Below are 10055 nucleotides of genomic sequence, written 5' to 3' on the forward strand. Positions count from 1 at the left end.
TTATAAAATATTATGCTTTTTCTGCTGGAATATCCCATCGGGTGACAGGACAGGTGGACACTTTGCAGATGATTTAGCTAAGCAACTTCTATAGGCTGTAGCTCAAGGGTAGAGCAACTGCTTGCATTCAGAAGGTCCCATGTTCAATCTCCAACACCCCCAGGTAGTTCTTCCAACGTCCTCTGTCTGGAGTGGAGATGTTGGAGGAAAGCAATACATTCATTTGTCCATCCCATACCTGGAAGGGAAAGCAATCTAGTGAATATGATTGGTATTTGAAATTAGTGTCTCTTTCATAGGGTCATAGAATTGTAGAGTTGGAAGGAACCATGAGGGTCGTCTAGTCCAACCCCCTGCGATATAGGAATCTTTTGCCCAACATGGGGCTTGAACCCACAACTTTGAGAACCTCATGCTGTCCTGAGTGAGCTGATTGAGTCAGTCCACAAACAATATGCAATTGATTACGTTTTCCCCCAATTTGCATTGCACTTCCTTTGCATTTAAATGAATGGGGTGAAATAACACAATGGCAATGTAACTATGTAATTTTCACATCTGATTTATATAATTGATTGCACAGTTGATTATGAGAATCACATAAATTAGGCAGTTTCGCAACAGAAAGGAATAACATGTTTTTGGTGGAAGACAAACTGCACTGGAACAGGAACATTGTGGCATGTGACAAAAATGGCCAAACAGAAAACGATGGTCTCTTACATTCCTACCCTGGAGAGTCACATGCACACATGTCAGATATGACAATTGGATGGTAGTATGCATTCATTTAAGCATTTTGGAAAACTGTTTCCCACACACATTTGCTGTTTGCCTTTCAAGTACCTGCCACTTCAAGAAACATTCCTTTCTCTCCATTACTCAGCAGCTGATTCCACCCCACCCCCATGCTTTCAGTAGAGGGGCAGAATATGTTAGAAGTGCAGGCAATCAGGAATTATGGCTGTGATGAACTAGTGTAAAGGACTCCCAGCCAGGTATTGGCATCTATGTACAGCTGGTAGAACTCTCATTCTTGAAAAGCATCCTTTATTTGACTGACCAAGCCATATTAAACCAGTCTTCCCCAACCTGGTGCCATGTAGATGTTGTTTGACTATTGCTCTGCTTTCCAGCGGGGTTTTGTCATTTGGGCAGCCCAAGACCTCCATACACGCTGCCCAGCATTGCACCCTGGGGAAGTCACCTCAATGCTGCTAATGCGTCCCTGGAGGCACACTCCATCAGACAGACAGATGGCAACTATATGTCTTCCCATCACCTTTGACCATTGGGTACCCTAGCTAGGAATGATGGGAACTGTAATCCAACAACATTTGGAAACCCAGAGTTGAGAAAGGCTGCTTTAGGCTCTCATTTCCTTTCTGGACAGCTCACGTTTTATAAGAAATGACACATGTTTCAGGAATTATCCTTATCTATAAATCACAGAGCCCTAGCACCGTAAAATTCTATGGGACACATAAAAAAATCACAGCCCTCCCTAAATTATCACCTGGGTTTGTAAGTCCATGACTTAAGCCCTATATTTCTCATTTGCTCTCTTGTGTTTAGGGGCAAAATCACGACTCTCTCTATTGATTAGCTACAAAGCCTTGATTTTATATTTGATTCCAACGCTTCCCTTGTTCTTGTATGGGCCATGCCACTGCTTCTGAAAAAAACACAGCAGGTACCCACCCCTTCCTTCGTGCTCCCTTGGCTACAAGTCCAGGTCATGCTCCCAGGCTACTGCAGGGATATTTCTTCTCTCTGGCCTCTGCTTGCTGTGCCTCTCATCTCTAACCAGAACACCACTGCCATTCATTTTTCATTGCCCTGATATGTGGCTCTTCAAATCCCTACTTTGATTCCTACTACAGTATTTCTAGCTCAAAATTCCATTGTATGACTAGGGATGGTTGAAACTGTCAATTTTGATTTCTTTTCATTTTTTATTTTTCTAGTGTTCAAGTCTTCACATTTCTGCATCACTTTGCTTTTTAATATAAAAATGTTCTAGTCCGTATTTTAGTGTGAATCTCTCCTAATATAAATAATTTGGATGCAATTTTCTCAAATATGCACATTTTTTACAAGTAGTTCCCCCTAATATAATGCATAGTTGTATTTTTATTTTCACTAATATGTGCATGTTTGTGCCCATTACTTGACAGGAGACTTTGCGTTACAAAATTCAGGAAAGTGCAAATTTCACAGGATGTTTCAGTTTCAGAGTCCTCCCTGCCAATAGATGTGCAGTTGGCAGGGAATTGATGTCTGTGAGAGAAAGAGAGGGTGGGGGGGGGTGGAACACTTCTAGGTTGTTGCACCTGGTCCATGGAGCAGAATCCCAAGATTGTTCTACCTGGCTCATTCTTTGCTTGCTTTAAACTTTTAAAGCATACAGCAAGCCCACAAGTCACATACATTTTATTTGTGGGCATTCAGCTTTCTGTGCCTGGCAAAAAATAAAAATAAATTTAAAAGGGGCAGGCATCTGGGAAAAAAAAACTCTGATTTTGGCTTTAGGAGTGATCCCTGGAACTTAACCCCTGTTTTATGTCAGCGTGGATTTGATTAGTTAAGGACTTATACTATCGCTGTTCCTTGGTGCTGTGGTATAAACCACTAAGCTTCTTGGGCTTGCCGATCAGAAGGTCGGCGGTTCGAATCCATATGCAATGGGGTGAGCTCCCATTGCTCTGTCCCAGCTTCTGCCAACCTAGCAGTTCTAAAGCACGCCAGTGCAAGTAGATAAATAGGTACCGCTGCGGCAGGAAGGTAAACGGCGTTTCTGTGCGCTCTGGCACTCGTCACAGTGTTCTGCTGCGCCAGAAGCAGTTTAGTCATGCTGGCCACATGACCCGGAAAGCTGTCTGTGAACAAACGCCGGCTCCCTCAGCCTGAAAGTGAGATGAGCGCCGCACCCCATAGCCACTTTTGACTGGACTTAACCACCCAAGGGTCCTTTACCTTTTACCTTGTTCCTTGGTGGGATTTAGGGCTACTATTTCAGTTTTGCTATATTTTTAGTTACAGGTAGGTAGCTGTGTTGGTCTGATGTAGTCAGAACAAAATAAAAAAATTCCTTCCAGTAGCACCTTAGAGACCAACTAAGTTTGTCATTGGTATGAGCTTTCATGTGCATGCACACTTCTTCAGATACACTGAAACAGAAGTCACCAGACCTTTATATATAGTGAGAGGGTGAGGAGGGGTATTACTCAGAAGTTTGGTGGGAATGGGTGATTGGATGATAGGAGTGGTAAACCTATCACCTATCAGCCAATCACCCATTCCCACCACCCTTCTGAGTAATACCCTTCCCCACCCTCTTACTATATATAAGGGTCTGGTAACTTCTGTTTCAGTGTTGCTATATGTTACAGCTGTTATTTTTGGATTGTATATATTTTAGGATGCCATCCTTAACCCACTGACAGAGTAAGCACCACTGAACTCAAAGGGACTTACTTCTGGGTAGCCATGACAGAGCTAATAATTTAGGTTGTTACTGTATCTTTCTATTTAAAAAAAAACACTTCCTTTTGTCTGAACCTTGCACTTGTTTTTGCCTTTGTAAAAAATATATTGCAGGCATGCATTTGACAGCAATCATGAGCCTGTCCCACAAGCAGGTTGTGGCAAACCGACCATTCCTCTTTATCCTGAGACATAACTCGACAGGTAAATGGATAAGCAACATATTTATTGTTACATTTGATTAAATGTTTTGTTGTTTATTAGATGGTTGGCTGGTAAGGGTTTGGAAGTTAAAGACCATTGTCCTAAACCACTTCTCGGCAGGTGAAGACACTAGCTTTTTCCAGGCCTTCTCCTCTGATATGATTACCATTGTGTGTGAGGGGGAAGAATGGGTCTGCAGCCCGTCACTGTACGCCCATCAACGTGTGTGTGTGTGTGTGTGTGTGTGTGTGTGTGTGTGTGTGTGTGTGTGTAGGTCTGTCTGTCTGTCTTCTGTTCAGGTTCTGCTTTCAAGTTTCATCTGTGAGAACAGGACACAGGACTAGATAGGCCATAGCTCTTATTATGCTCACATGGGCTCCTCACAGAATTTAGAGCCCTGATTATGTCTGTTGGGTACTGTTGTTGTGGTAGAAACTGGATCGGTTTAGGTGACCAATGAATTTTCTGACCCTCCTGCTTTTCTTATGAGTTTTTTGTTTGTTTTTTGTTTTGTTTGTTTTTTTGTTTGTTTCCATTCCTAGCTGGAGAGAGGAGTTTAATTGGCACTGCCAGTGTGGAACTATGGTTAAGTCACCTCAGGGCAGTTTCACACATTATGAAGCCACAAGCCCAGGTGACTCACTGAATATACACTTGACAGGAAGCTGCAGCCAGCAAATCCTAGCTCCTTGACCTTTATGATACACATTTTTGAGGCATTCATATTTTACAGGTTTAGGCTTTTGAAGAGTCCCTCAGCAAGGGAGTTTGCCCAGACCCTAGGGCAAAGTCATCACCAATATGGCACTGGCAACTGTAGGTTCACATGTGCCTTTGGAGGCTTTTGCTGGTACCCACAGGGTCCCGTCATGTCCTCAAGATGAAGTTTTGCAGTGTGTTCTTGGTGCCTGGGTATGTGTGCAACGCCCACAAAAGTTCCCCCTAATTTGCAAATGTTCCCACAGGCCCAACAAGATTGACAACTCTTTCCATAGAATCAACTACTCCAGGCAATCCTGTCATAGAAGTTATAGAAAGTAAGAAGGAATAGGCTGTTAAACTGCTACAATATCTATTACTGTTTCTTGTAAAAGCTGTAGAAATGCACATTACTATTTTATGATCTTGGCTAAAACCAAACTGTCTAAATTTACCTGCTGCTTTAAATTGAGGATTAGGAAATGGGGCAGCTCATTTTCAGGAAATAACAGTGGCTGAATGCAAAAGAGAAATCACTGTTATTTTAAGCAATTACACAATCAGTACTTTTGTCCCTGGACTCCACTGTAACTAAGCCTAAGTAGGTACCACTGAAATAATTGTATTTTTTTTCTCCTGTTCATCTCTCCCCTCATTTCCTTCCCTCTCCTCTGCTGCTGTTTTCCAGACTGTGTATTTTTTAGATGCCAAACCATTTAGGGCAGAGACTTGTTCTCTCATTCTTTGAAATCTGTCACAAAGACTGATATATTAATGATGATAATAAATAATAGTAATTTCTAAAAACTACTGTCTTATTATGTGACATGATTTCACATCCAGCCTGCGACCAACATTATCTGACTCCATTTAAGGGCTGGCTGCACAGGTGGTTGTTGTTGTTTTTTCGCTGGATGGTGGGCCCATTCGTGGGTTAGTTGCTACATCAGGGATGGGCAACCTGCCCCCTACATTTCTGGACTAAAAATCCCATCATCTCTTGCCATCGGCATGGGCTGATGGGAACTGGAGTCTAACAACACCTGGGGGGGGGGCGCCAAAGGCTCCCCACCCCTGCCCTATATCACCCCCCAAAAACAGAAGCAGTGGGTCTCTGAACAGACACTGCAGCCAGACAGCTGCCATGGGAACATTATCCATAGGAAAATATAGGGGAGAAAATCCAGCCTTTATTGGCTCCATAACATTTAACAACCTGTTCTTAAGTAAGGTGTGAGGGCTTTTTGGGGGGGAGGGGTTGCATTACTGTTTTATGCTCCCTGCTGAAATCAAACTGTCTAAAAGTAACCCGCTGCTTTAAATTGAGGATTAGGCTGAATGGCAGCTCATTTTCAGGAAATAATAGTGATTGCAATAAAGAAGGGAAATTACTGTTATTTTTAGCAATTACACAATCAGTATTTTTTTGTTACGGCAACTTTGATATTGAATTACTGATCATTTGTCATCGCGATGGCAGACAGGCTTCATCAAAGCTCTTGATAACCTTACCACAACGTAATTAGAGCCTTGGGAATCACAGTGGTGTCTAATCTCTCATTTGGCATGTAAAGATGAAACATAGTTAAAATTGTTGCCTCCAAATGGTGGCGAGAGCAGGATAGCCTCAGCGGCAAAAGCAGCATTTTAGCTTGATGTCCGAGAGCGACCTTCCTGTGAGGTATAAATCAATCTATACCGTACCTTTCCTCCAAGGGGTTCAAAGTAGCATAAATGCTCCGCCCCTCCCAATTTTATCCTCACAACAACCCTGTGAGGGTGCTTATGGGCTAAGAAGCAGTGACTGGACCAATGTCAGCCAGTGAGCTTCCTGGCCAATCAGGGATTTGGTCTCCCAGGTCTGAGGCTCTAACCACTACACTGCACTTCCAACCTCCTACATCAGTGCTGGATCCAGGTGTCTTTTTGAGAGGGTGGGGCTTTGTGCAAGATGCCCAAAGTGGGCCTTTCCTCTGAGTGTGTTCCCCTCCTCTTTGTCCCTTCTGCCCATTTGCTTGTCCTCTTCCTCTGCTCTCAGTCCATACAGCTGAGCTTGAGGCAACTGGAAGATGCTTCTCCATATACAGGTGAAACTTGGAAAATTAGAATATTGTCTAAAAGTGCATTTATTTCAGTAATGCAACTTATTTTTTTTTTAATTTTTACAAATGCTTTCTTTCGGAAATTCCACAGTAATAAAACAAATAGTTACAATAATACAAAAATAAACATCGCTATTACATTTCATTAATTACATTTCATTTATAATTGACCTGCCTAATGACAAATAATTACAATTACAACAAATAAAGGCTTGACATATCTTGTTTTGCATGTCATTATGTCATATCTTGCTTTGCATGCCATGGCATCTATTGAAATAAATGCACTTTTCGACGATTTTCTAATTTTCCAAGTTTCACCTGTATATATATATATATATATATATATATATATATATATATATATATGCTCTTGTTGCTGCTTGCATGCTGAGAGAGGGCACATAAACAAGCAGTGGAGGCTCTGGGCTAGTAAGCATCAATCCTTGACACCAGCCCTGCTCCTTTTTTGGACTTTTAATCTGTAAGCAGACTGTCTTTTTAAGGTTTAAAAGACCCAAGGGGCAGTGTCAGGCTTGAGCCAGAAAACATCTGGCATAAGCGAAGTGGCTTTGTCAAGTCTCTATGGCTCAAGGATCGGTAAGTCCATATGTGGGAAGACCTGATATTGCTGCAGCCAGGGTCAGGCCCAGCTTGACGAGATGGAGCAATCAAGTAGTGTATACATTTCCCATCAGGGAAGGAGGTGGGGTGTAAATAAATATAAATTGATAATAATTATAAGGCAGGCACCATCAGGCAAACAACTATCCCTCAGTCTCAGCCCTTCCACCTGTGATGAACCAATAACAATTCAAGCCTGTTGCAATGACCATGGGTTGTGTCCAGTGCTACTCTTACTCAGAGTAGAGCCATTGAAATAAATAGATATATGGCCAGCTTAGGTCCATTCATTTTAGTGCGGCTACTCTGAGGAAAACTTAGTTGGGTAAAACCCAATGAACATGCAGTGCTTGGAGCTCATGAGAAAAGTGCAGCATAAGTACTCATGATTGATTGTGAGATGCTGCGATTTTTATTTGTTACAAGTGGTTTTGCGTAGTGCCCACATAGGCACTAGAACAGGCATCCCCAAACTGCGGCCCTCCAGATGTTTTGGCCTACAACTCCCATGATCCCTAGCTAACAGGACCAGTGGTTGGGGAAGATGGGAATTGTAGTCCAAAACATCTGGAGGGCCGAAGTCTGGGGATGCCTGCACTAGAAGGTCAGGTTAGAAATGTCCAGATAAACATAATGAAAATGAAATTATTGCAATTATTTGGAAGTTCCCATCTGAATAACTTTTTCTCTGCCTTCCATTCAGGGTCCATTGTATTTATGGGGAAGCTGGCCAATCCTGACATGCAGCAGCAAAAGAGAAGAGATAGAGACTCCCTTTAAAAAGTAATAAGAATCACACTAAGGTCATATGTGCTTTGAGGGGGAGATGGAAGTGCGGTTTCTCTTATTGCTGTTGCCTGTTGAATATTCTCTCTGCACCTCATATAGCAAGGTTGAATAAACCATTTCTGCATGTACTGTTCATTTCTAGCTTCTCTGTAAATTATTTTATGTACTTTGGATGCTCTCAAGTACTCCGGGTAATTATAGAAGATTCGTAAAGTGGATATTTGAAAGGAACGATGTGCACTTCAAGAAGCAGCTATATACAAGAGATCTTACTGTTTCTGATCTAAACCATAAAGGGAAAAAGAGAAAAACAATTCTCATGCCTTTCTAAGTTCTCATGGAAATTTTCAAATGGCAAGCTCTTCCGTTTTGATTGTACCTTGACAGTTATTGCTTCAGCCTACGTGCTGCTCTGCTTTGCTAGCAAACGGGTAAGAAATAAAAACAAAATCCTTCAATCCATTGGCGATGATGAGATAAACAAAAAGGAGATTTTGAAAAAGAATATACTGTTACTATTTCTGCATTTTTTAAAAAAAACACAAGAAAACAAAGTATATGTGGATTTTGAATCCATGCTACAAAACTTTTCTTTTCTCTGCCTTTTATAACTGCAGGGTCTGTTTTCCTTCAGCTTTCTTGGGCTGGGACCATGTTTGAAGAAGCCCTGGAAAATAATTGACACCCAGGCCTGCCTAGCAATACCATGGTTTATCCCACCAAAGTAGGATTACAAAAGGGTGGGTGATGGGGCTTGGGTGAACATCATGATTTGATTTTTTATACCTAGAGGTTAGCAGAGCATAGACAACAGAAGGGTATCCCTGTCCAGCTGGGCCATCTGCCCAAACTGATGGAAGACACTCTGCACCACCAAGAGCCTTAAGACACTCTGCACCACCTGAGCCTTAAGCGACAGCCATGGATCCATTGATCCTCTAAGCCAGGCATCCCCAAACTGCGGCCCTCCAGATGTTTTGGCCTACAACTCCCATGATCCCTAGCTTAGAGGACCAGTGGTCAGGGATGATGGGAATTGTAGTCCAAAACATCTGGAGGGGCGAAGTTTGGGGATGCCTGCTCTAAGCTGCATACCTGCTCCTTCAGAGAGAGTAACCCCATCAAGAGCAGGCAACCATCCACGTGGTCTAGGGAACCACCCAACGCAGAGTGTCCCAGTCTTATCTGGATCGAGCCTCAGTTTGTTGGCTCTCGTCCAGTCCATTACAGAGGCAAGACAACAGTCCAGCACATCCACTGCCACACTGGGGCAAGCAGTGTTGCTCACACCTGTACTAAGAAGGGAAGTAGCAGGTGAAGTACCTGAAGCAACCGCCATCTTTCTTTCCCCAGAATGCTCCTGGATCCCACAGGTAGAGTAATGCAGACAGCCAGGTGCTTCTCACTACTTCTCAGTCCCTAAACAAATTTATTTTATTTTATTCAAAGGAGATGTTGGTGTTAGCCTGTGGGTCCTAACATTTCCCCTGCCATACCAGGTGTTGGCACTGGGCCTAAGAGCAAAAGATCCTACTCGACTGCCTGCCTGCCACTCTCGCACCTGCCACCTACCCCCTTTTCTCTCAGCCTAATAATGTGCTTTCTCTGACTAGCTGTTGCTTCCTCCGCTCGCACTTAAATACGGCAGTGTCTAATAAATAAGATTTATTTATTGATTTGACTAATCATTGCATTGCTGCATCATTTACACATTTTATTATTCTAGTCTCAGTGATTTATTTATTTTTTTGAAAAAAGGGCTGCGCACATGCTCAACTAATGCACGATGCAGCAGCAGGATCTGTATTCTGCATAATACAATATCCAGTTTTTAAATTATGCTTCCCCTTTTAGCTGGCTTTTTGTTAGCACAACCAAGTTTGAAGCAGGCATGATCCCAGGCTGTGTACAAACTGCTCTCCAGAGAGCACAGGTCATCACAAGTCCAGGCAGATATGACCTGCTTCTTCTTTGGGTCTGACTTCTTAAAATGCTGTGCAGCCTCTTTCATTTTGGCATGGCATGGCAGTATCTAAACTTTCTGAGCAGGCAGCCAAGTTGTGGCTATCAGCATTTCCCCCCAGATAATCTGCTAAACAGTCATCAGCAGCTATAACGTGGACAATGTGATTCTAGCAACAGTGCAACATC

At 42.6% G+C, this 10055-nt stretch overlaps 1 protein-coding gene across 1 annotated transcript in view; it reads left to right on the forward strand.

Annotated features, from left to right (window-relative positions):
* SERPINI2 (serpin family I member 2) overlaps positions 1-9528 on the forward strand; it is a 42205-nt gene extending 32677 nt beyond the window's left edge. Inside the window, exons 8-10 of the mRNA XM_060274410.1 lie at positions 3601-3690; positions 4656-4727; positions 7819-9528. Of these exons, the coding sequence (XP_060130393.1) occupies positions 3601-3690; positions 4656-4727; positions 7819-7895 (239 nt within the window). The 3' untranslated portion in view covers positions 7896-9528. The remainder of the gene's footprint in view (positions 1-3600; positions 3691-4655; positions 4728-7818) is intronic.
* The last annotated feature ends 527 nt before the right edge of the window (positions 9529-10055 follow it).

The sequence above is a fragment of the Zootoca vivipara genome, chromosome 5, assembly GCF_963506605.1.
Source record: "Zootoca vivipara chromosome 5, rZooViv1.1, whole genome shotgun sequence".
Taxonomy (NCBI): domain Eukaryota; kingdom Metazoa; phylum Chordata; class Lepidosauria; order Squamata; family Lacertidae; genus Zootoca; species Zootoca vivipara.